General features: G+C 36.3%; 2 protein-coding genes across 2 annotated transcripts in view; both read left to right on the top strand.

Annotated features, from left to right (window-relative positions):
* Positions 1-662: 662 nt before the first annotated feature.
* On the top strand, positions 663-8,032 carry LOC117663801 (bcl-2-like protein 15). The gene is made up of 5 exons (XM_060689719.2): positions 663-881; positions 1,053-1,246; positions 3,165-3,289; positions 6,926-7,144; positions 7,800-8,032. The coding sequence occupies exons 2-5, from the start codon at positions 1,105-1,107 to the stop codon at positions 7,830-7,832; spliced, it is 519 nt and encodes a 172-aa protein (XP_060545702.1). The 5' UTR covers positions 663-881; positions 1,053-1,104; the 3' UTR covers positions 7,833-8,032.
* A 3,377-nt stretch (positions 8,033-11,409) lies between these two features.
* PTPN22 (protein tyrosine phosphatase non-receptor type 22) overlaps positions 11,410-26,921 on the top strand; it is a 35,639-nt gene continuing 20,127 nt past the window's right edge. The window contains exons 1-4 of the mRNA XM_060689720.2: positions 11,410-12,994; positions 21,881-21,989; positions 23,716-23,792; positions 25,752-25,847. Of these exons, the coding sequence (XP_060545703.2) occupies positions 12,908-12,994; positions 21,881-21,989; positions 23,716-23,792; positions 25,752-25,847 (369 nt within the window). The 5' untranslated portion in view covers positions 11,410-12,907. The remainder of the gene's footprint in view (positions 12,995-21,880; positions 21,990-23,715; positions 23,793-25,751; positions 25,848-26,921) is intronic.

A 26,921-nucleotide genomic window follows, 5' to 3' on the forward strand; every position in this document is an offset into this window, starting at 1 on the left:
ATAAATTTGAAATAAAATAAAAATAAAATTTAAAAGCTTTCCAAAATCAACATTGTAATTATTCTTTTTTTTAAAATTTTCAAATTAATTTTTTAAATTTCCAAATTATAATTATAATTAACTATTGTTATAGAGAACATCTGTTAGAAGCACTCTGCACCATCCCAAAACTTCTCCTTCATCTAAAGAGGCATTTGGGGAGCCAATCCATTCATTGGTTGCACTTTCCACTTTGGCTACTGGTTTCACTATGAAGTTGTCTTTAATCTGCCATTTCTTCCCCGGAAATGTCTCTCAGAAGGCAATGCTGAGAAGGCGTTGAAGACCTGTTTATATCCCTGGGCCTGGGGTCCTAAGAGTGCGAAGGGCTCTATTTCCTGATTATGTTAACAACTATGGATTATAATATTTCTCAACTGTGATAAGCACAATATATTCACTCAGTTAGGCAGGCAATAAATTTAAGGAAAAAATAATATATATCTAGAAGTTCAAGCAGATAAAGTGCTGAGCCAAGCTTATCTGATCCTTAAAGGCAATGCACGAGAACTCCCCATTAGAAGTTGGTTAGGGTAGTACCAAGAAACAACTGGGTTGCCCTTAGGATACAAATTGGGGGGCCGAGGGGAGGCAGGAACAGATAAGTTTCACATTGTTGTCAATAAAGCCTATATACTGGTAGATGGATCCATAAAGTTGAAAAAAATAGATATTTGCTTAATGAGAGATATTATTGCTCTTACAACTACGTGAAAATGCCTTGGTGTCCAAAGGTTATACATACAGTGTCAAATATCAAATTCTACTTCCTTTTACTCAGATGAATATCTTGAATGGTAGAAGAGAAAACATCAGTGGACTTGATAGTCTGAATGCTTCTGGTAATTAATGTTTTATAATTATCATAGATGACAATATCGTAAAACAGTGATGGTGGGACTACAAATATATCACAGAAAACATAAATAATTTTACTTTGTAAATTATGTTTCTCATTCTGATCTGTAAATGAAGGAAGTTGCTGGAGACTTTTTATGTTCAATCTCTTCTAGACAACAGAAGAAGCAATTCTTAGAAAAGTAAGTTTGAAATACATACCTGAAGATGAACAACTCAATGACGTTTGAAGAACAAACAGAACAAATTGTGGAAGCCCTGTTTACTACTCTTTGCTTAAGGGAGCCATGGGGACAAGTAGCTGATCGATGCCTGGAGCTCCACTCTGGAAATGAAGTCCGAGCACAAGGTATAAGGGTTTCTTTCTAAAGTAAGTTGTGATGGGGGAGGGGGAAAGGGTGGCTTTGTATTTCCCAAATTTTGAAGTTAGAACCAGCTGCTGGATCTTCTTGCTTGGAGTTAAAAAAAAAAAAATGCTGTCGGTACTGGGTTTTGTTAGAGTAAGTCAGCCAAGTTTTCAAAATCCTAAAAAGATAATATATATGAAACATATATAGATAGATAAATATTTTATATATATATAAATATATATATATATATAAATATATAATAAAATTATATATGTGTGTGTATGTATATATATGTGTGTGTGTGTATATAAGTGTATATATGTATGTATATGTATATGTATGTGTATGTTTAAATGTATGTGTATATATGTGTATATATATATAAAGAGCCCTGATGGCACAGTGATTAAATGGTAGAGCCCACAGAGTTCGTTCTGATGGAGCTAAAGATTGACTTTTTCTATTTTGTATTTTATTTCTATCGATAAAATATAATAAATGTGTACATGAAGAAGATTGTCTCAGCTTTCCATCCTTTCAAGGTCAATAAAGTGAGGACTCATTTTGTTGGGGGCAATATGGTGACATTATAACTGCCCAGACAGTGCTGTAAAGCAATATGGAGTGGTATATCAGTCTAAAACTGCCTTGAGTCTTCGGAGAAAGGCGGCATACAAGTTGAACAAATAAATAAATGCTATTGCTATTGCTAATTACTCTTCTGTGTAATAGCTGCAAAAAGGAACACACGTAGGTAATAGGGCAATGGTGGCCATTTAGCCCATGGTCTTTGCAGATATCATGGTTAGTGTGGTAAGACATGAAAGTGAGCAGAAGCAGCCCCCAAATCAAATAATAAGATATTGCCCCCAAAGTTGAAACTGAAACCAAATAGGTTAGTTTATTCTATGCAATCACCTGTGAAATCATTGTGTGAGGGATACCAAACTCTGTCTCAGACTGTCTCAATTGTGATGCAGATAAATTAGTCTGTGTATGCTGTGGGACATTTTGAGGTTTATGATCATTACATACCAAGATGTTACCTGTGTAATGTGTCTATAACTGTGTTATAGATCTGTTAACTTTCTTCCACTGCTTCTATTTTCCCAATTATGTAAGCTAGGTTAGTGGAGTGAGCTTTCTACTTCTTCCTTTCTCTAGATTTTTCCCTTTTCATTTTGTTCTCCGAGCTAGAAAACTTTGTTTTCTCTTCATAAACGTACAATTCATAGAACAGGAGCCCCAGAGAAGGAGGCTAGCAAGTGAGAACTATGAGTTGGTGAGGGAGTCTCACGGACAGGCACTATGAAGCATTGGAAGGTGTGTGGGTGCCATAGGGGGACTGGAAGTTGCCAAAGGCTATAGAGCAGCAGTCTCCAACCTTGGCAACTTTAAGCCTGGAGGACCTCAACTCCTAGAATTCTGGGAGTTGAAGTCTGCCAGACTTAAAGTTGCCAAAGTTGAAGATCCCTGCTATAGGGCAGAGGCAAGTGGAAAACCATCAGGAGCAACTTACAGCTTCCTGCCAGCTCCCCAATGACCTGACTTATGGGAAGCAGTAAGGAATGTCAGAATTTATGATCACATGACTGAAAGGATGCTGCATTAACCGCAACTTCACAGACCGGTTGCCAGCCCCCCCCCCCGCCACCTTGTTCAGCACTTTTATAACTTCGAATAGCTGCTGAACAAGTGGTTGTAACCTGAGAATTACCTGTATTTTTTTAAATAAGCAAATTTAAATTCTCTTTAGCTAAATTTATATGGGACATGTCCATATGGGAAATTTATAGTCAAATGTCATATGGGACATGTCAAAAGGGTTAGAATTGAAATCGAAGAGAAATTGAATTAGAATATTTTTGTATAGGGAGAGAACGTGTAAATCTGTATTGCCTTTCTGTTAACCAGCAGGTGATTCAGCAAGCAATTTTGATCCAGTTGGTATTGCCAAGTTACTGCAGTCCACAGGAGATCAGTACAACGCAGAAATTGAGGGCCAAGTTCAGGCAGTGATTGTAGAGGAAACCAGAAAAGAGGTAATTACCTTCCTAAGCATTGTGGTCAAAATCCATCCGTTTTAGTTTACCATTAACTAATAGAAATTATCTATGTAGGTGTAAATTATGCCAGAATACTTTTTTGTGGCCTCATAGATGTAAAGCATTTTATATTGGCTGCTTTGATCTGTTCCAGTTTGATATGTTTTATGCTCTATTTAAAAAATAGCAATTGTTTTGAATGTTACAATTAAAAAGGTATGAACTACTACAAACTTAAAAAAAAAGAATAAAAAGAAAAACCAAGTGCAGAAAAGAAGGCAAAATAAAAAAGAAAAATAGAAAAGAAAGAAAAATGACATAGTAAAAAAGTAAAAGAAATGTGCGTGCGTGTGCGCACATTTTTGGCACCCGAGGAAAAAAAGGTTAGCCATCACTGGTCTAGTGGTTAAGGTGCAGGAGACCGTGAGTTCCAGTTCTGTGTTATAAGCATGGAAGACAGCTGGGTGACTCATTCTCTCCCAGTCCAACTCATCTCACAGAGTTGTTGTTGTAGGGAAAAGAGAAGAAAGGAGTATTAGTTTGAGTTATTTATAAAATTAAACCTTGAGTTATGTCTAAAAGTAAAAAGGTGAGATATAAACAAACAAATAAATATTGAGTGTAGCATCTTTTCCATATCTTTCTTATAGCCTATCATTTTCAAATCTCCTTTCAAATCAGTCTCAGCCTTGCCTGATAAAACTTGTTCCTCTTCCATAATATCATTTAAGCATAGCCTTTCTATAATGGCAGAGATTTTTAAAATTAACTCCTGGTCCATTGTTCGCAAATATTCTTCAATCCATCCAATGTTAAAATATTTTGCTCTGTTCTATATTAGTAAGTCAAATTTAATTGCTCTTCTCCTTTAATTATAATCTTTAGTTCCTTCTAGTTCCCTCTAGCGTCCAATTTTCAAAGCATTATCCTACTGTTTCTTAAAGAATTCAAAATTCTTTCTTTTCTATGGGAATGAGTCATATAATTAATTTCAAAATCTTAATTCAAATCACTGGTGGGTTGCTCCCGGTAGTAAAACTGGTGGGAGCAGGGGTGGGTTCTAAATTTTTTTACTACCAGTTCTGTGGGCGTGGCTTATTTTGTGAGTGTGGCTTGGAGGTCATGTGACTAGGTGGGCGTGGCTAGATGGTCAGAGTCATTTCTGAAAGGTCCTCGCACGTATGACCAAGTCCTCACATGTATGACTAAGTCCTCGCACTTACGACCCGACTCATTTGTTTGCTTTTAACACTGATCAGCTGTAGGACAGCCCTTTGAAGCCCCGCGGCAAGAGTTTAAACAGTTTTTTTCCCTCTAGTCATCAGCTGTAACTCAGGAGGCAGCAATAGATTGGGGGTGGGACCAAATAAAAGGTAAGAATAACGTGGGTGGGGGGGGGAGAACCGGTTCGGTGACATCATATCGTCACTGCTACCAGCTCGGCCGAACCGACCGAACCGGGAGGAACCCACCACTGGGCGGGAGGCTCCGACCACCTGCCACAACGTCATCATGGGTGATCTGCGCATGTGCAGAAGCTACCCATTCGTGCGCTCCCGTTGCGAACCGGTAGTAAAGGTAAGTGGAACCCACCCCTGCTTCAAATCCATTTGAACCCTTAGTCCACTTGTAACTTTCCAAAATCAATGTTCTGGTGATCCTTTTCTTTCCTTTCATTCAAAAAAAAAAAAGTCTTTCAATATCTTTCACCAAGGATTGAAAGAGCCTTACACATTGCCCTAAAACTTATCATTGTGAAGGTTCCTAATAGCTAAAAAGCAGGTAAGAAGCAATTTCCAAAAGTGATTAAGAAATGAGGTTCAGTGAGCCTTATGCCCATATCCATGGGTGTCAAACTTGCCCCATCACATTGCCGTCACATGACACTTCACAATGTTTTTCCCCTTCGCAGAACTAGGGTGGGTGTGGCCTGCATGTGACACATCTGGCCTACAGTCAGCCAGTTTGACACCCCTGAATTATAGACTATATTGAAGCTGGATTGAATCCGTGATTTGCAGCCACGCAACTCCCAAGTTAATCACAAAAACCTCAGCTACTGCATTCCACTAACAAGAACCAGCTGTCCAAAGTTCATGTGAGAGATCTCATGATCTTTTCTTTTTCCAGAGAGATTTCATTAGCCAGAATATACCATCTGACCACCAATCTCCATTGCAATTCTGTCCCTGCTCCTCTAGGAATGTGAATCTTCACTGGAAGTTTTATTTTATGCTGGTTTCTCATCTATTCTGTGTTACATTTTCAAGAGCAGTATAGTGATTAGAGCTATGTGGAATCGATTTCGATCAGGGGCGTCAAACTCGATTTCACTGAGGGCTGCATCAGAGTTATGTTTGACATGGCCAGGCATGACCAGGATGGGCATGGCAAGCTCATTGTCACTTGTGTCGGGGGCACCTGTGGTGGCTCAAGTGCTCTGCGAGTGAAAACAGGTTCCCAAGCTCCGTTTTCAGCTGCGATGGTCTCTTGCAACCATCTGCCTGCAAAATTGGAGTCAGGAAGGCTGTGCACGACCCTTCCGAGCCCCATTTTCGCTGGCAGAGGCATTGTGGGCCAGTCCTTCACTGTTTCCAGGGCAGACAGATCTAAGCACCCCACAGGCCAAATCCAGCCCCAGGAGCTTGAGTTTGACACCCCTAATTTAGATCAACAGATTAATATAGCAAACAATAGTTAATTATAGGATTCAAGGCACTGCAGTTTTATCCCTGTTCTTTCATCTTATTTTATTTCTTTCAGTTCTTATTTCATTGTCTATTTTTCATTCCTTTGCTATTTTAGGCAGTAATAAAAAGGATGCTGTTGTATCTCTGATTTCTTTATCCATAATCCTTGTACTTTCATTTTTATTATCTAGTGATTAGCTTTAGTCAGGAGTACTATAAAAACCAAAGCAAGACATCAATGACTCAAGTCCAAAACCAGGAGGGCACTCTTCCATTGACAGTGGTAAAGAAAAATATGGTCAAGACTCAGTCTGGAAATCCGAACAGAGAATTTTGTATCAGAAATGAAGGTTCAGAGGGTACAATACAACAAGGCTAGATCAATCCTAGGAAAGCCTGAGAAAGAAAGTAAGGTTTTGGAATAATGTAAAAAAAAAAAAAGCTATTATGGATGTTGTTGTAATGATTGACTGTTATTAGGCAGGGCTGATTCCAAAAGCAGAGATAGTAGATGTCACCCCATCTTAAGAGGAACTTGACCCAATATAAAATGTTGACTGTTTTTGAGACAGTGTCTTTGTGTTAGGCTTTCAGTCTAAAATTAATGAGTGGAAGATGATTCCATCAAGATCTCATGTCAAGCTTTGACAGCCTTATTTCATATTTGCTTGTCTCTTCACCAGCTCTTGATCTTCATTTTTTTTCTAAGAAGGGATTGGTTAGTTCGTGAAAGATAGACTATTCTAAGCTTTGATTGAAATACCTTAAGCATTATGTTTGTCAAACGATTTTGTTGAACAAGTAGAACAAAATAGATCTTTGATCCTATTGATAAATGTTTGATGTAAATTTTAAAGTGAATCAAAGCTGTTCCCACCATAAATGCCTGTTGTTGTTTTTTTGTTTTGTTTTGTTTTTTGAAATATTCACTCTATGTTTACAGATAAAGAAATTCAGAGAAGCAGTAGAATCTCTCAGCAGGAATTGGAGCAGTCAAACTCCTGGGCTAGAGCCTGAAAGAGCTTTTCTAATTGTTGCTGTGAAGCTGTTTGTGAAATTTATAAATAAAACTGATGGAGATAATGGTCTGATAAACATACTCACAGAAACAATCAACGGAAATCCTGAAGTGAGAGGCTATATTGAAAGGCAAGGTGGTTGGGTAAGTTAAATTAATGTTTAACTGTGACTTAGGACTTGGGTAATTGCATTCAAGGCCAACCTTCAAAAGCTCAGAAAACAGAAAAAATAACTAGCAGAAGAACATGAATTACTACTCCATTAATTCCAGTGAACAAAAATATTAAACAGTCAACAGTTGTTCATTAGAAATTCTGACTGTTGCAGTCCCAACCAATCTGAAAGCACCACATGGAAAAATTTCAGTGTCCTATTTTAAAAATTTATTCCTCAGTTTTAACTGAAATATTTCTAAATGTAAAATAATCTGCACTAATACAAAATGATCGACTCCTTTCTTATATCCTGATTCATGGATGTCACTAATCTGCAATTCCCAAACAACAAGCAGAAGGAGCTGATTGCTGAGGACAGGCAGGGACAAGGCAAGCTCCTTCCATATTTAATGGATTGGACCATATCCTTATCTTGTGCAATGATATTCCCTCTGAATATAAGGTATGGGGGCAAATACCGTGGCATCTACTGATGTCATCTTCAGGTCTTAAATCAAAATCCCAATGTGTTTCATAACAATGGATTCAGGATCTTTACTATATACTTTAGAGAAAGGTCATTTATTGCTCCTTCCACCCTCATCTGATTAGCAATATTTTTCTTTCTTTCCTTTTTTTTAGAGTCATCTTGATAGAAGTTTAAACAACCCATAGTTTCTTGGTTCCAATATGAAAAACCCATCTGCTATTTTGGAGGAAATAGAACTTCGAAGCAAATAGAGAGTTACTTCAAAACTGGAAATGGAACTGCAAATGAATTGAAAAGGCTATATACCATTCTGTAAAGAAACAAAATAAATTTAATTAATTAAAAAAAATCATAATAGTTTGGTTGTCATTGCAATTAAATTGTTAGTCAAAAAGAATTTCATAAATAATGAAATAATTCTTTTGATAATGAGATAATTCCTGCAGCCACAATTCCACACAATACATTGCACCAATTTACAGTCTCCTGTTTTAGTAGATCATCAATTCCTTGGTCCTAGTTATTAATATATTCCTGTTTCATACAAAGGAAATGTCTATATCTGGGAAGATTGGAGCATTACTGGCATCTCATTTTCCTGGGTTGTTAGCTGGTGTCAGTTCTCTATATGTAAACATTTGCAGGATAAAATATCTCAGGAAAAATATTGTAAAGTATGTTAGAAAGCTGTAACTAACCATATTGGCATATGAAGAAGATAGTTATAAACACCTAAGAATAAGAAAGATAGAAGAAATATGGATTATTAAAGTTCAAGGCTGTGTAATATATGCCTTATCTGGAAACATACCTCATTTGAACCAAATGGCAATGGTTTTCCCTCGATTTATTACTCTGATATAACCCATATTGCTCATGTGTAGTATCTACATATAGTTATAAGGTATAATTGAATTGGAAATTTAAGTTACCTAGCAGTAACTGGTATGAAGGATTCTGCCTTATTGACAGTCCTTTCTTTTTTAATAGATATGGCAAGACTGACTGTTCCATTCTTGCTTGAAAATATTTGTTTTTGAGCAAATTGCACTTTCATATGTCAACCTCACATCCTTCAAATGTGTTGAACTACACTTCCCATCACTCCAACCTAGCAGAGCTTCAGCTTGGGAAATGTTGAATATATTGATCCTGTTTAAAGTAGTAGTCTTCGCGTGTGCATAACTCCTTAGCTAAAATAAAGTATATGTTTCTTCTAAGAGCCCTGATGGCGCAGTGGTTGTAATGCAGCATTGCAGGCAAACTCTGCCCACAGCTTGGAGTTCAATTCTGACAGACTCGGGGTTGTGAATCATTCTTCCATCCTTCTGAGCTTGGTGAATTGAGGACTCAGATGATTGGGGGCAATATGCTGACATTGTAAAGAACCCAGAGAATGCTTTAAAACACTACAAGGTGGTATGAAAGTCTAAGTGCTACTTAAGGAAATTCAACTATTTTCTAGAATGTGTTTGAAGAAATCAGAATCAAAACAATCAGAAGAACGAGGATTATCCACTGTATATGTCTTCTTGAACTATAATTCCAGTTCTCAAACAAAGGAAAGAAAATGTAGTATTATAATCCTATAAACAGTCATTTAGGCCAATAAGTCCAACTTCTTGCTCAGTCCAAGAATCCAAATAGAAACTTCCCAGACACATGACTGTTTAGCCAGGAAGGGGAAGCCTTTTTAGAAAATTGGCTTCCTGCCAAACTATTCTTACTGAATAGAGGGTTTTTTTCCTTTTAGTCAGTCTGAACCTGCCTGTGTGTTGCACTCTAGAATGGGAAACTGAATGATTTCTGTGACGGTATTTGAAAAATACCACCACAATAATCTTTATTTAAAATTAAACATCATCAATTTTCTCAATTTCTTTTCATAGGCTAAATTTCTAACCTTCTTATTATCCTTACTGCCTTTTTCAGAACCTGTTGTAGTTTGTCTGAATTGGTATCGCATTTACAACATTTCGTAAAAATCTGGTGCTCAGAACTGAGAGAGCATGAAAATTAAAGTGGAACTATTATTTCCCATTCTCTGGAAACTACACTTCTGTAGAAACAGGTTACATTTTCATTTGCCATTTGCAGCTACAATGCATGGCTGACTCATATTCTGTTTGTGGTCATTTACTGTTCCAAGATTTTTTACACAGACATCGTTACAAGCCAAGTATCCCCCATCCTATGCTTCTTCTTTTTTTGGCATAAATATAGATTTTAAATGCCTAACATTGAATATAAATGAAGCAAATGTTCCTCAATGTTTCTCAAAAATGAATTATTTCAGTACTTTAAACCATTGAAACAAGAAATAGCTTACTTATGAGAAATGCATATTAGAAAAAAAAGGATATAAAATATTTGATTTGCAAAAATTTGGTGAAGAATTTATTTCAGTGGGCACCAAGCAGAGAAATGAAATTGTTTTGTATATAAACCGCCAATTATAGCCAAAATTAAGAATGAGTGATGATTATGACAGACATGTAGGGGGGTGGAAATACTTTGCATGAGACCAAGTGTCTGATAATGGGAAATTTATGCTTCAAATGAGCATAAAATAACATTTGACAAAGAACTTACAAAATAATTAGTTTACCATATGAAATTTGGTGTTCATTGGGAAATCGGAATGCAATAATTTGTTCAGAGGAAGATATTAAAACAACAGATTGTAAAATACCAAAAGTTTTGTATATATATGATGGACAATTTAGAGCTTCTGTATGCATAGAGGTACAAAAATGTTGATGCAAAAGAATATACTTATTTTTCTTAAAGACATATAAGAAAGACATACAAAATTTCTTTTTTAAGAATTGATATGTTTTAGAGATCTAAGAATTTGGTTTTCGGACCACAGCCAATGTCCTTAGTACTTATTTATTTATTTATTATTCATATTTCTATGCCGCCCACTCTCTGAGGACTCTGGGCGGCTTACACCAAAGACAGTATACTAAATAGCATATTGCCCCCAACAATCTGGGTCCTCATTTTACCCACCTTGGAAGGATGGAAGGCTGAGTCAATCTTGAGCCGGTGAGATTTGATCCGCTGATCTGCTGAACTAGCAGTCAGCTGAAGTAGCTGCAGTACTGCACTCTAACCACTGCCCCACCTCGGCTCTTTCTAAAAAGGAAAATCTGTCACATGGAAGTTAAATGAAACATTGTTTTAGAAAGAAGGATGTCCCTAGTCACCACTGTTATTGATCTTATCTCTGAAAGTATTGAATAGCAATATAAGCCAAGAATAAAGAATTGCTGAAGTGATGATTAAAGCGGACATATATAAATTACAGGTGCTGCTGATTATATGGTGAAAATTCTGAAAAATCCTTTGGGAAGAAATAGATACACAATGAAAAAAAATAAAAGATTTTAGTGCATTAGCTGGATTTAAAATTAATAATGGGAAAACAAAGATGTTAACAAAAACACAAAGATGGAAGAGCAAAGAGAACATGGCAAAAAAAATGGTTTTAAGATTGAGAAAAAAAGTGAAAAGATTTTACTATGATAAAATATGAATTGCATGCTATTTCAGAACAATTTCATTAAGGCATGGAATAAAAGTAAGAAGGACATGCTAAGATGGAGAAATTACAGTTGTCACTGCTGAGGAGAATGTGAAAGAAATGAATGTATTGCCTAGAATGATGTTTTTATTTCAAGGAAAACCTATTTTGTTCCATTTAAGCAATGGCAGAAAGATATATCTAGGTTTGTATGGCAAGGGATGTCAGATATTGCCTGCATATGATGCACCAGAGACTAGAAGGGGTTAAGTCTTTACAGACATCACATGTGACTATATCAGCCAATGAACTCTATTATTGGACTCTTACCTAGAAACCACTTGGACATCTTCCCCTTTTTCTCTCTCTCTCTCATCTATCTCTCAGCGAGACAACACGTGAACTTCTCTCTCCTCTCAACATCTGAATCATACAGTTAGGGTAAAAATGTAACAGGACATCCTGTTCATTATCATATGCATGTATATATTTGTAAATAATAAAAACAATCTTTTGAACCTGAAGCTGTATTGACCAAATAACTTCCTCATAGAACCAAATGAGCACGACCATCAATATATATCTGATAAGGGAAATGTGGAAAACGTGAGGCTTTTTAAAATCATGCCTGCCGGAGATGCAAAAAAGCCAGAAAATTTTGGGTTCAGGTACATACAGTGATATGAAGAATGTTAAATAAACTTTGCCTTATTTATGAATTTATTCTGAGTATCTAGTTTGTTCCAACCACAAGGGATATTCCATATGTTAGTCATTAACATGTCAATGAAGAAACAGCTGGGGGCAGTGCTCCCCTGTGGAAGAGACACAACTCTCTTCTTGCAAACTATTTTTGTAAGTTAAGTAGGCAGAAGAGGTATTTAGAATCTTGTTTTTACTTAAGTTTCCCAAAAACTGAAATCAACATTCTTCTGAAGGGAGAGTGAACGGTAACAAAAATCACTCAGATAGTCTGCATTCCAGGAACTGTCTAGTCAATTTTACAATAATCCCTGGGTAATTAAAATTTGGACATAAAAATGTCTGCTGCTGAAGTTTTCTGAAAAGTTCAGTCTAGGTCATGTGAAAGGGCAGCAATGTCTGAATATTTTGGAATATTTTCTGCAAAGTTTAGGGCTAAGGCGTGACTAATATATTTGAAAAGCTAAGCCATCTCTTTCTGGTGGGAGGAGAAAAGTGAATGTATGTACAAAGAATGTTCTTAAAATCTGAGAAAGCTGCTTATCAGCACAAAAGTATTTCAGACTTATAAATGAAGAAGATGGATTTAGTAATGAAATCTGACTACATTACAAGGCATATATCAGAGACCTGAGATATCTTTGCAGCTATTTTTTCCTTCTTTTTCTCTTCATGGAAAGAATGCTATCTCAATGATCTGTTGGGTGAGAAGCTCAACTTAAAGAAAAATGAACATGAGACTTTAGGCTCATTTTAACCAAAGTAAGATGGTTTTTCGTTTTGTAAAACAATATATTATTTATTTCATTCTCAAGGTTGAAGGCACTAGGGCCTGGCAAAGATTTTTTTTTTTTTTTAGTTCCCCACTGTGGCTGCTACATTCATACTCACTTCCTTCTGGTCTTGTGATGAGCTAAGCAAACCAGACTCCAACAGGAACCCTCCACACTGGTGGCTGTTTCCATTGTAGCATGTATTTGTCATGTTCATCTTCCTTTCTGACAGTTCATCTTCATCTTGGTTTACGGCATGGATCAAAGAGAAATTATCATGAAAAACCTGAAAAGGATCAGAAACAGAAACCTCAACAAGGAAGAATTCACCAGTGAATATTTGGTAAGCAAGCTGCAGCAATATTTCTAAGCATGGTTTCATTTTAAAGGAAGAATTAATACTGTGTTTTAAGAAGATCACCCTGTTGTTTTAGTAAACCGTTAATTCATGCTTGTAAGGTGTTTTTTTTTTCCTATGAAAGCATTTAAAATAGCATTGAAGGGGACAGATGGGAACTGCCTGAACTTTAAATTACTTTAAGGTTCAAACTCAACCCTTCCCGTTTTTTCTTGTGGGATTGTATGAACTAAACGATAGTTCTAGCTTGATTGCAAAATGGTTGGGAAAGTCACTTGTTGAGATGGGCAGCTATAGAAGTCAAACAATAAATAAATTTTCCACTTTACGGAGAGAAATAAAGAAGCTCCTGAGTTGATAAGTGATTTAGGAGGGCCCCAGACACTGTTGGCTCCAGATTGTAGGGAGCCTTCCAATTAAATGCTGTCCATGTAGGAAGGGCTCTCCCTGAATACATTTGCCTCCTTGCTGCTATTGTTCAGTTCCTCTCTTTCAGTGTGATCCATACATCTGTTCAGAAGGAAAACATTGCCCCTTCTTCTGATTCAAATTTCAAAATAGGTGAAGAGGCAGAAGCAGAGCCAGTGGTTAGCAGCAGCAACCTCTTCCCACCTCAACCCGCAGCCCAAGGAGAAGACTATAATTTTAAGAATAATGTTTGTATAGTCTTGAAGGATGACTAGCAAGAACTAAATCAAAAAGAGCCTTAGACTATCAAAGTCAGATTAAAAAAAACATACATGGGAAAGAGATAACCACAAGGTGAAGACTATGATGACTGTGAATTGAAGCCTTCGATTTAATAACAACTTGTCAGAGTCCCAGTATACTATAAATTGAAAATTATGTTTTGAGGAGTTCCTGGGAATCCATGAGAGTTTTTAGCAGGTCACTAAGGGTAATTTCTTGAAGGATAGCATAGGATAGCAAGGATTACATGAGCACTGTATCCTCATGTAAATAATAGCTCTAATATAACTTTAGCTTGTATGAACACTAATGCTTGGGTTTGAAAGGCAGTGTATAGACCATACCCTAGAATGTCTCAGATTACTTGGCAAGAAATGACTTGAAAAGATAAATATCTTTTCATTAATTTGATAAGAGTTGCTTTTGTACTGCTAAAGAAAAAAAAAGATTTTTGCAACAGAAACTAGGCATGGCACTGATAGATATCAGAGTGCTAGAAATTAGAATTTTATTTTTGCAAACAAACCCATCTAGTTTCCAATAGCTATATTAAATAGTCCACTTCTACAGAAGAATCTTTGTGTATTGTCACCCTATGTTCCATGTCTACTAAGAAATCTGTAATTACCAAGTACAAAAAAAGCTAATATTTTAATTTCTTGCTTTCATAAATACGTTTGTGTATGTGTGTGTGTGTGCGTGTGTGTGTGGGTGAATTTGAAGTACATATTAAAGTTGTACACTCGTTAAACCTTTCCTACATTCTTACTTCTTTAGTCATATTCATTCAGGTAGGCTCACTAAAGCAACGATGCTAATAAATGTTACTAGTCAATTGCAATGCTCTTCCAGAGACATCATGCCTTGTTTCCATTGGCTCAATCTTTGGGTTCTGTTTTTGGTTTCCTGTTACAACTTGTTAAGCCCGGAGGAGGTTGTTTTTAGCCTTCAGATCTTTGCAGTAGAAAACCTATATTCAGTCTTTTGTGATTTGGGTGCCTATTCAGTTTTCCTTGTTTCTTAAACTTGCTGTGCAGGTATTTCTCACTCCATCTCTTGGAGGAACTGACTTAGGGACTGTAAAAATTCCTAGCTTGAGAAAGCTGGGTAGAATATCATCTGCTATAATAATGCATTAGTTGCTGTATTCTTGGATTATCAATGTTCACAGATGACTCAGTTATGACTAAAATGTTCTTAGTGTGTTTTATGAAAATGCTCCAGAAGTGTTTGGTGGAAAAAGCTCTTCAAAGGTCTCTAGGCCTGATAAGGACAAAGTGCTGGAAAAAAAATGGTGGTAACCATTTTTCAGTTTGAACAGCATAAAAGCATTCAGTCATTAATTATTCTCATTTATTCAGGCAATACAAATTTTTATTTGCTTATTTTTGTGGCATTTCTTCTGGTTCGGTTATTTATTTCTAGTATTTGACTTTAGCTGCGGGATGAAACTGGCGATTGATGGGTATAGCAATGGACAATTTCCAAGCAGGCATGCAAATGATACACATTTACAATTAAGAGTCAGGGGTTGGTTTGTTTTTACTATCAGAATTGAACATGATCCATTTCTCCAAATTATTTCAAACATTTTGAGGCTACTGAGATGATATTGAGTGTCAAAAATACTTCTTGATCTATTGTGTGCTGACCAGGTCTGGCAAGGTCAGAAACAAACAGTCTGAAACCAAAATGACCTATTATAGCAACAAATGACAGATGTCAATTATTATTCCCAACCCCAAAGCAAGACACTGTTAGCTTAAGATGTACTACCAGCTGTAGAAAGATGTGCAAGAATTGAAATCACATTTTTATTATAAATATGGTTAGCATTTTCTTTTTGGTGATTGCTAGATTTCGCATTAAAATAGTTTTTGCAATCATCAGAATCTGCTTGCAATCATCAGAATGTATGTGTTTGTCGATGAATCATTTCCTGCAAAGCTTCTGGTTTTGGAACAAGTCAGGAGAAATCTGAGATATTGCAAATGAAAACAGTAGAGCCATTTTTACCCAAAATGGGGGTAACCCAATTATTTCACCTGGGTTTTCAGAGGTGGGTTTTGATTTTGGAAAATTCTGTTAATATCCATCTTCTTTTTCTACTTCTGTTTCTCCCCTTTAATTATAGCCTTTGAAATGGAAAATAGTTCAGTTTCATATTTTTATTTATTTTTCCTTATATTCAATCCTGTCCCATTTTTTGGAGACTGCCTGAATAAGTCTTTATTTTCATATTGCCTCCTTCGTAGGACTGGAGAGAGTGTCTGGCCCAAGGTCACCCAGTTGGTTTTATGCCTAAGGCAGGACTACAACTCACGGTCTCCCAGTGTCTAGCCTGGTGCTTTAACCACTACATCAAACTGGCTCTATTTTTTTAATTTTATTTTGTTTTAAATAACTGTGTAGGTACATATTAATATTCAAACACATTCTTTAGAAAAGCCAACCTTTGCAGCAAGCAAAAGTGTCATGGTACCAGGCTGAGAATGGGCATAAAATGTTCATGCAATCTCAATAAAGGCAAAATGGTAGCTTCTGAAAATGAGTAAGCCAGTGTTTACACCAATGTGTAAACTGCCTACCAAGGGGATAAATTTAGTTATCCGTCCAGTTAGCCGGTCTGTCTTGATTTTAGGGTTAGTTTTAAAATTTTAATATTGATTTTAAATTGACAAGTTTTAAATTATGGGCCAAAATTATTTTAACTTTATTTTTTAACTGTGATGTTTTGTATAGATGTTTTTATCTTGGCTGTTCACCGCCCTGAGTCCGAAAGGAGAAGGGCGGTATAGAAATTTGAATAAAGTAAAGTAAAGTAAAGTAAATTTCAAATTTGAATGAGTCATTTTGTAGCCACTTCCATTGGTCTCTGAAGTAGAATGGAAATGGAAATGGAAAATGAAATAGAATGATAGAATGGAAAATCTGCATCAGCACTAACAGAGTTGGTGTATTTATGTTTAGGTGTACAGGAGGAAAATTTGGATTTGTGTAGAAGGATTGATACTCTTAAGTATAGTATCCACCTCATTGCTGAGCAGCACTAATGATAGCAATGTGCCTCAAATACCAACTTATTAATATATAGAATTAGATAACACAGAATTATTACTGAACTGACTTCACAAAATATCTTTTCTAAACAGCATTCTTATTGTCACTCACTATATCCATAAACTTCCAAAACCCCTTTTCCTTCAGCCACTTTTATGTGTCTTTGTTTTCTCAAAAATTGACTTATCCAGATGTGATTCCTAGAATTTTGAGCCAATACTGGCTTTGCTGGGTGGGAATTTAAGGTAGCTATGATTGACCAGGGAGAAGACTTATATAAGCCATCTTCTAAACCATATGGGAGAAGCATTTTTATGGTTGCAGTTAGAAAATACTACATGTTCAGGCAATCAGTTTCCCCATCAAGTTGTAACGTCATTATTTTATGCTTTAACAGCAGTTGAAACAGGAAATAGGTGCTATTTTTGGACATTAATTAATTGTTATGTGGCACTTGTACTACGTACTGTGGAATCCTTTTGTCTCGGGGAGATTAAAATTAAAAAAACAAAACAAAAAATACATTGTTTGTAAATCTAGAAGACAGGCATCCTGAGCACAGAGAAAGCTGAATGATGGTGATCAAATCATTCTGTTTAAGTGTAGCCTAATATATTTTATTCAGTATAGTATTTGGAAAAAAATATTTTGTTTAGATACAGTACGTGCATGCAGGTTTATATTCTAATAGTCTATTGCTGCTTCAAAATAGGATTTAATTGTGAAGTTCACTCCTTTATGGTATCGTCTGTCATTTATTCGCCCCTTTCATTCTCATCCATTTTCTTCCATGCCACAGAAAGTCCATTAAGGAGGGCATCTTAGAAGATTTGTTTGTGCTAGGATTATGTTTTACAGCATGAAATAGCCTCTGTATTTATGAATGTTTGTCATCCAGAATTCTAAGCAATAGTTGGGCTGGCAGGGAGTTGAGCTTCAACCAGTTTAAACTCAAAGGTATATGGCACTCTGGACCACATTGTTCAATGGTGCCAGCCTTCTCAATACAACAATGTGCATTTTTAGAATGATTCAGCACTCTAGGCCAGCACCTCCTTAGCCATGGCCTAAAGCTGACTGTGGGTTCAACGTTGGAAGACAATCTGGTTGGGGAGGTCTGTGCTACGAGCTGCATCCATCAAACCATTTTTTTAAAAATTAATTCTTGCATATTGGGGGACTGGATTTTCTTCAGCCACTTCTCTCTATAAAAACACTTATTTTTCTTAAAGCAAATGTATGTATGGTTCATTAACTATACATAAAATAAAATAGTAACAACAAACTGGCTGTGGAAAAAAAAAATCATTCACATTTTGCTTAGAAGGCCACATGCAAAATCCTTTCCTGTCCAGCTGCACTGAGTTATGGTTCACTGCCACTAGAGCTAGTAAAAAGATGGGTGGGGCCAGTGGACTAAAGAAATATCCGCAGTGGTTTTAAAGATGTAACACTGGACCTTGTCCATTAAAATGCTCTCCAATAACTATTCTTCCCTCTGTTCTGCCTCCTTGCATAAACGTTATTTCTATCTCCATATAAAATTGTATCTTAGAGAAAGAAATTTATTCTAGGTGACATCAAGTTGTAAGTGCTTATGACACCGAAAGAACCAGGTGATAAATGCAGTGTCAGTTAGAACAACAGTGTAACTTGAAGATCTGGTTGCAATACGACTGGAAAGATTTAAATCAGCAAACTTTCTTTAATTACAAACATATATAAGTAGACCCTTCTAACTAAAAAAATGGAATGTTTGACTAGGGTTGCCAGGTGTCCACTATTTGAGCGGACAGTCCGCTTTTTTCACATTATGTTCACTATTTTTTTTCACAAAATAGTGGACATTTTTTTTATTCAAAAGCTTTATGATGAAATGGTACGTAAGCTAAAGCTGTACAGTCTAAGAGAATAAGGATAGGAGAATCGTGTTTTGTCTTTTTTTTCATAAGTTAGAATGAGACAAAGATCGAATATCCAATGAACTCGATTCTCCAAAAAAATTAATGATCAGATTAAAATAAAAATATATTATAAAATTATGTACAGTTCACATTTTTAAAATGTATTTGTAGCTTGTGTCGACTGACCTAAAATGGCGTGTTAAAATGTTTGTAAGAAAATATATAATTTAATTGTAAAAAATTTTTTTATTTTTTTACTACTTAACCCCCCCCCCCCCCCGCTTGTCCACTATTTTTTGGAAGCAGACCTGGCAACCCTATCTAAAAACTGAAGTCCAATAACCCATCTTAGGCTGTATCTATTCTGCACTTTTAAGCTGCCCCTATCCTGTGATGGTGTCAGTTTAAATCTGAGCCAGTTTAAGAAATCCCTGTCCAGATTGAAAAGGATTCACTTCAGACTTCACCTATGAACATCTCCCCTTGAGCAATTCTTCTGCTGCTGTGTCCTTTTTTCTTTCTGCTCTGGGAAACTAATAGCCAATTACTTTCCTTCTTGGGAGTGGGTGCATGTACATTCATTCAGTGCATGTGCATGCACATATACTTTATATGTACAGTATATACTTGTATGTTTATAGGTTTGTCTGTATATATACACACACAAAATTCTATATGTATATAAAATTAAGGTAAAGCTTGAAAAGGCACATATTTGAAGGCACACCATCCTGCTGTCAAATTTCTTTCTAGCATTTTCAAAGGTCATTTTCAAGAAGGTTTTTAATGGTTTGGTTACACAATTATTTCAGTGCCACAAAAGTTAGAACACACTGTATGTATGCAGAATGTTCCTGGTTCCAAACTCAGCAGAAATACTGTTAGATTGTTATTATTCTATCTAGGGTTGCTGCAATAATTAGCTGCAGAAAATAATGAAATGGTGCACCTCTGTATTTATTAAAAGTACTAAGCTTGGGTGTCTCTAGCTTCTTGCTACAAGCATAATTTCATGATGAGACTCATTTGAAAGAAGCATAGGCTAATCTGTTAGGAATGTTTGTGTTTAAAGGCTTTCGTCTCACTTAAGGAATTTGGCTAAATAATCTTTGAGACTTTTCCAGATTTCTGAATCAGTGCTTCCCATCAGATTGAGCAAAGCTATCTCTGAATAAACTTTTGACTCATCCGGCTTTCTATTTTCTCCCTTTGAGCTCCTCATTACATCTATCGGTCTCAACTTGTCTTGTCTAGAGAAAAATGTGACTTTCAGTTCTTCAGTTCCTGACCGATCTGACCTACATACATCTTTGGATATAAATGCAGGAGCAAGAACTGAATTGAACTGTGATCACCCCCACTGATTCATTAATCAGAAATTGTGAATCTGGCAGTCTTTCTTGTTCTTTTTCTTAATTCCATTTATGTATGAGTACCTTTGTTGCTTTGAAATGAGATGGGCGGCAAACAAATTTTTAAAAAGTAGTAATAATCTGTTTACTGAGTAGTTTCCAATCCATTAAAACATCAAAGAAACAATCATAATCAAATAACAGTAAAATGAAAAAAAGAAAAAACCCAGTAATTAAAATTATATAAGGATCTATATGACTATATGACATGCTAGGCCTAGGGATAGTTGTGTAGGGAAGACAATCTTTCGGAAACCACATGCTGTATTTTCTGTGGGTCTCTAACTAGCTGAAGACATGATATATTTATTATATATACAGACAAGACCAGGATTTCTGGGGACAAATGTTTGAAGTGTGTTTTTTAAGGTATCTTAAGTATTTTCTACAATTTGCTGTTTGCTTACAGTTAAAATCTGTATGAATTCATACCTCCATTTATCAATGGTTTTCCACCAAATTTCATTGATTTGACTTCAATTGGTTTGATTGCCTTTGGGTACTATGTAAACTCAGGAACTGTCATTCTTATTTTAATTAATGGGAAAGAGCCAAATCAACAAATTGCTTTTATAATATTTTGAGAAGTAATTGTCAGTGATGAAAATTCAGGAAGTTAAGAGCAAGGGGTTGAAAGGGAACAAAGCAATTATTGTAAAGCAAAATGTAACAAAAAGATGCAGAAGTGAGATAACATATAATTATTGCTAAAGCACAGTTAAGATTGTGCAAGCACTGTAACTTCTTTTGATGGGAAAAATGTATACGGTTTGAAATTAGAAATAAATCTTGAGAACGAAGGTCCATACAAATATTTTTCATTCTGTAAAGAGAAATGTTGAGGTTGTAAAAAGACAATATATTACATATGTTTATAAGATCAGGATTATGATTTCATTCCTTCTTTAAAAATCCAAAATCCAAAGAACACTTGAAATTATATGTGGAATCAATTGGAAGAATCCCATGGTTGGCCTACTAGATCTGCAAAATCCAGGTTGCCCTATAGATGGCAGTAAGAGATCTAGTTTTCTTTGTCTTTGGTGTCATCTAGTGCTGGGACTCAGATATATTATAACCTTTAACTTACAATAAAGATAATAAACAAGCAGAAATGGTTTATCTGTTTGTTACCTGAAATGAGTACATCTCTTTTCTACATGTTGCTTTTATAGGAAATGCAGTTCAACTGCATTTCAGTTATTCATTATAAATTGTAAAGCTGCTCTTAAATTTTATTTTATTACTGGAAAGTATCCCATTAAAATTAGCTGTAAGGATTCATGCAGTGAAAATAATTTCTGAATTATTCGGAAAAGTATTTCCCCTATTAAACATAGTGCCTACTAGACCAGGACTAGTCCAGTTCTGGCAACTTGACACTTTCCATGTGTTGGGTGCCAATTTCCAGAATTCTCAGCCACTATAGCCATTACTATATATTTAATTGTACATGCTGAAAAATGCTATGTTGAGTGGCATTTAGTCACAATTGTGTAGAGGAAAGATTTTCACATTTTCCAGTGTACCTGAGCTAAATGTTATTCCACCACATCACACCTATGCAACTAATGCGTATTCGTCTAGGAAGCCACATCAAAAATGCATTTGCCTGATATATGTAGGATACTTGATCAGCACATAAAATTTCCATTCTGACAAAGAGCCCCCCAGCAAAACAATGAGGGCTGTTTAGTTCTTACTGTGGTTACCTCAAGAGAGGCCAGTCAGGAAGTAATGAGAAATGTAGGTCTGTAATATTGTTGTCAGGTTTTCTATAATTACGCTTTATGATTTAACCACAGAAACTGAAGCGGCAATCAGCGACCTATAGAGCAGAGAAAATTTACCCAACAACTGTGTCTGAGAGACCTGAAAATAGCAGCAAAAATCGTTATAAAGACATCTTACCATGTAAGCTACAAATTAACACAATTTTTATGCTGCCTTTATTGTTCCAGTTTATATATAAATGAGTTCGTGTGCATTTGGAGCATGAAATCATGCAAGGATGATGGTAGTCATTACAGGCCAGGTGATGGATATGGCATTGCAATGCAAATTTCACCCTTTTTGTACTTGTTTGTAGTGTATCTGCCATCATGCCAGTTTGAAGTCCCTCCTGTGGGTACTATTACTTCTTGGTAACCTATAATATAATGTGAATAGATTGGATCCTAAATTAAAGCAATCAATAGAAGGAATATTTTCCCCACTTTCCTTGCTAAAATTATCTAGATAATACTTCATCATGAGGCAGTAGTTCTGGTATAGGACTAGGAGTTGGGATGGTCAGATTTTAGTGCATTCTTAGCCATAGAAATTTATTGACAGATTAATTTAGGCCAAAAACTCTCTCTTTCAGTCCAAATTTCTCACAGAGTTGTGAGGCAAAATTCGGAGGGGGTATTATGTATGCCACCTTGATTTAAATGAAGGGCTGGATATGATTTTAATAAAAGAAAATAAACAAGGAAGCACAGGAAATGAGAATTGCACCCAATTGGATAGATTACTTGCGGTAAGCCAGAATAGAAAGTGTTCTTTCTATGAGCTGAACATATTCCTGATTCCAAGGCAATCTATGTGTATTCTCCTAACTTGGACATTCCCTGCATACCTATCAGTTGCACGATAAGCACAGTATGGACCACATTCACACCATGATATCTGTGCCACTGCTAAATGATTTTTTATATTTCCCAGAACAACGTCTTCCACACAGAACTCTGAGACACTGTTCTCATGCGTCATAAATCATGAATCCCCTTTTAAAATTTGTAATCAAAAACTCCTCCTACTTCCTCAAACATCTTCCACATAGCCTGCTCTGAACTTTAAGGAAACAGGCAATATATACTACTATTGTACTGACCCAAGGTCTCCACTTCCGTTTTTGCATTAGCCATACCAACTTATATGATTAACATTTAAAATTAAACTGATATTTTTAGCTGTGTGACTTTTCAGTATTTAGGGATTATCTTTATGCATTTATTTTCTTAATTGTCAACAATACCTCCACAGGTTTTGAACACAGACCTAATAATACAGCCATGGTCCCTCCAACGGCATCATTGTGTCACTGCTATTTCCCTTTTAATTAAAATTTGGACCACGGTTTAAAAATGATTGCCTTTCCATTTTCTATAGGCCATAGCTGCAGAATGCAAGATTTATCTTCCGTCCATGCAAGAATAGAAAAATCTTCAATTTGCATAAACAGATATTTGGAACCAGGATATGTAGGATACATTTCATCTATAAACAAGATTTATTTTCACATTCAATTTTATTGGGGAAGTAATAGCATTAAAGAAGCCAAAAGCGGAACATTTTGCTAATACACAAAAAAGAAGAAATTGAAATGTTTGGCCAGTGTTACTGCAGGTTTTTTAGTGTATAAGTAGTACTACTGGATAGATTGCTTCTTGAATTGTGGCCCAGCTAGAAAATATGATTGGGAGCTTCTTTTAATTTTCTAAATGAGTTAATTATATATCTTCAATAAATATATTTGAAATGCTTGTACAATTGAATTTGTGCTGGACAAAGGCAACTTTATTCTTCTATGTAATAGATTCTTTTTTTTACATAAGGCAGCAAACAGTTGTTTCTTTTGTCCTTTCTCCTCCCTCAGATGACCATACCAGAGTGAAGCTCTCTTTTATCACATCAGATAAAGATTCTGATTACATCAATGCAAATTTTATCAAGGTACAAAGAACAAGCATTTTGAGATTCTGTTCCCATTAGCACGAGATTTTAATATATTGTTATTTTGTGATTGCATTTGTATTTTATTTTTCTTCTAGGCAGTATGGATTCATGCATTTTATCATTGTGACAATCCTGTTACCAGGGGTGACATGCTACTGGTTTGCTCCGGTTCGCCTGAACCGGTAGTTTAAAAAAAGCTACAATCTGACGATCAGCTGTGCCGCATGGTTTAGTTTTGCTAGAAAGCAGGATTTCCTGCTTTCTAGCGAACCTAAACCGTGCGACACAGCTGATCCTCCCCCTCGCTGTTCTACTTACCTTCCCAAGCCTCCTTTTGGCGCACGGCATGCATGCACAGCCAGCAAACCGGTAGCAAACAGGTTCAGATTTCAGCACTGCCTGTTACCCTTATTAGGCTGAGATCATGAACATCATGACAGAGTAGAGATGTTCTCCTTAATCTCCAGCAGTGTTCTGCCCAGCTACGGACCCCAAAGAACGCAGCACACACAAACTCTATACAAAGCTTATTTTACTCAAATAACTTAGTCTTTATCATTCAAAGGCTGTTAATGAATTGTCTTAACAGCCTACCAGAATTCTAAGATAAGGTAATCACAGTCTTACTAGAGTTGGCAGAAAGCCCAGAAGCAATTTTGCAGACACGAAGGAGAGTGAACTAAAGTTGTTCTCTACAGCTTGTTGCAAGCGGCATTCCTTCTTAAATAGGCTAAGGGAATGGCCAATTAGCCCCAAGCCTTACTCTCGAAGAGACCTCCTCCTGAGGAGCCACTCCTGCCTTTTGGCAGCTCTGCACACCCGTGCATTGAGAAGAGACTCCTCCTCTTCATCCTCTTCACTTAAAGGAGCTTCTGGAGTTTCTGAAGGCCCTGGCTGAATCCCTGCCTCTGGCACCACATCTTCTACAACCTCCTCACTGTCCGACTGCACAGGCTGCTGATACAGCACCACACCAGCCTCCTCGTTGTCGGAATCAGCTACAATCTGCACAGGCCGCTGACGGGCCACAATAAGCAGACATTTCCACACAATAGTGTATCGATTGTCAGCTGAAGCCATCCTGTAGCCCACATTAGCTTTTCTGATTTCCAAATGCCAATAATACATAGGGATCAGTGTTCTCCTTCTAGCTAATCAAGGCTAGAATACAAAAAATGCCATTCAATCAATGATTGTCTCAAAGTTACTGCAATGTATGGAATAAAACAACAACTCTCCATCCCCTACTTCATACAAAAGAAGAATTAAATAAATTGCTAGACACCTTGCTTGCCAGTCATATTTCCAAAACCTACTGTTTGTACGTTTTGGATTCTTAGCAAAATAAAGAAATAAAATCAGAATGGTTGTTGTAAAGTGGTATCAGTAAAACTCCACTGCCCCTATTCTTTTGCTTCATTTAAAAGGTTCTTGCTAATGTGAAAATTAGCCTGTTGGAAAATTTGCTTTCCTTAGTAACTATAATCAAGTTATAATTGCTGCTGTGGCTTGGATAGAGAAGATGTGGACATATAATCTGAAGTGGAAAGTTTGGGATAACACAATTTCTGCATCCAAGTCCTAAAATTTTCTAAATTTTAGATTGTCTGTGTTGGATTCTGCTTTATAGCATAGCTTTTCCTCATTGGCTATAATGTCTGGTTGATATCTTGCACCAGAACCTCTATCACATACCCATCTGAGGATGATGAAAACTGTAACAGAACTGAAGCCATTACTGTAATGGTGATGGTTGTTATTAAAGTGATACCACTTGGAAAAATACTTTCACAGGTTATTTTTTCATTTAACTCAATTTCCTACATTAAATGTTCTTCAAAAAGTTAGTGTGGCAGCTCATTTTAAAACACAATAATATTGTAAAATTCTAAAGTGGATTAGATTTGAATGCTTTTTAATGCATTTACATAAGCCTATGTTACATTTTTTTTTTAGGGCGTATATGAGCCAAGAACCTACATTGCTACCCAGGGTCCACTTTCTACAACTGTTGTAGATTTCTGGAGGATGATTTGGGAATATAAAATCTTGGTAAGAGGTAGATCAATGCTATCTGTTAATTGTTTGTTCAATTTTAAAAGAATAGAATAGACAGAACAGAACAGAACAGAACAGAATAGAATTCTTTATTGGCCAAGTGTGATTGGACACACAAGGAATTTTCTTTGGTGCATATGCTCTCAGGGTACATAAAAGAAAAGATACATTCATCAAGAATCATAAGGTACAACACTTAATGATAGTCGTAGGGTACAAATAAGCAATCAAATCATATTAGGAAACAGTCAATATACTGTATTTTTCGGAGTATAAGACGCACCTTCCCCCCCTAAAAGGGGGTGAAAATTTAGGTGTGTCTTATACACCGAATATAGCCCCACCCACCCACTAGCCCCCACTCTTTGGCCTCTGCCTCCCAGTAGTTACCTCCTTGCAGCAAATAGCAAGAAAAAACAGCTCCTTTCAGCTTCAGCACAGCCTAATTAGCACAAGTTGATTGGATTGGCCTCCCGACTCTCAGCTGTTTTGTTCTCAGCTGTTTTGCGCAGGCCTCTGCTGCTTGCTGCAAGGAAGAAAATTGCTGGAGCAGATTTTTTTTCCTCTTGTACTAATCAAGGTATGCTGAAAACAAAAATGAAAGTAAAGCAGGCTGTTTGCTCTTTGCTGCAATTGCTCAGAGGCAGAGGGAGATTTCTTTTTCTTCTTTTTCCCACCAAAAAAGATAGGTGTGTCTTATACTCCAGTGCGTCTTATACTCCGAAAAATAAGGTAAATTGTAAGGATACAAGCAACAAGGTTACAGTCATATAGTCATAAGTAGGAGGACAAATAACATATTTGTCTGGATCTGTATCCAGTTTTATTGTCAGATTATTTGTATCACGCCTCATATAATAAATAATTAAGGTATTTTTAAGAAAAACTCCTTCTCAGGGGAGGCTTTGCATTTGCATTCAGAAAGCAAAGGATGACGTCCAAGTTGTTTACCATTCTGTGGTTGTCACTGTTGGCCTAATTCAGCATGACCTCCTTTTAATGAAATAATGGTATCTACAGAAGACATTAAACCAGTTTAACAGCAGAGTCTAATATCTGATTGCAAAA

This window comes from Pantherophis guttatus, chromosome 3 (assembly GCF_059756535.1).
Source record: "Pantherophis guttatus breed Tessera chromosome 3, ASM5975653v1, whole genome shotgun sequence".
Taxonomy (NCBI): Eukaryota; Metazoa; Chordata; class Lepidosauria; order Squamata; family Colubridae; genus Pantherophis; species Pantherophis guttatus.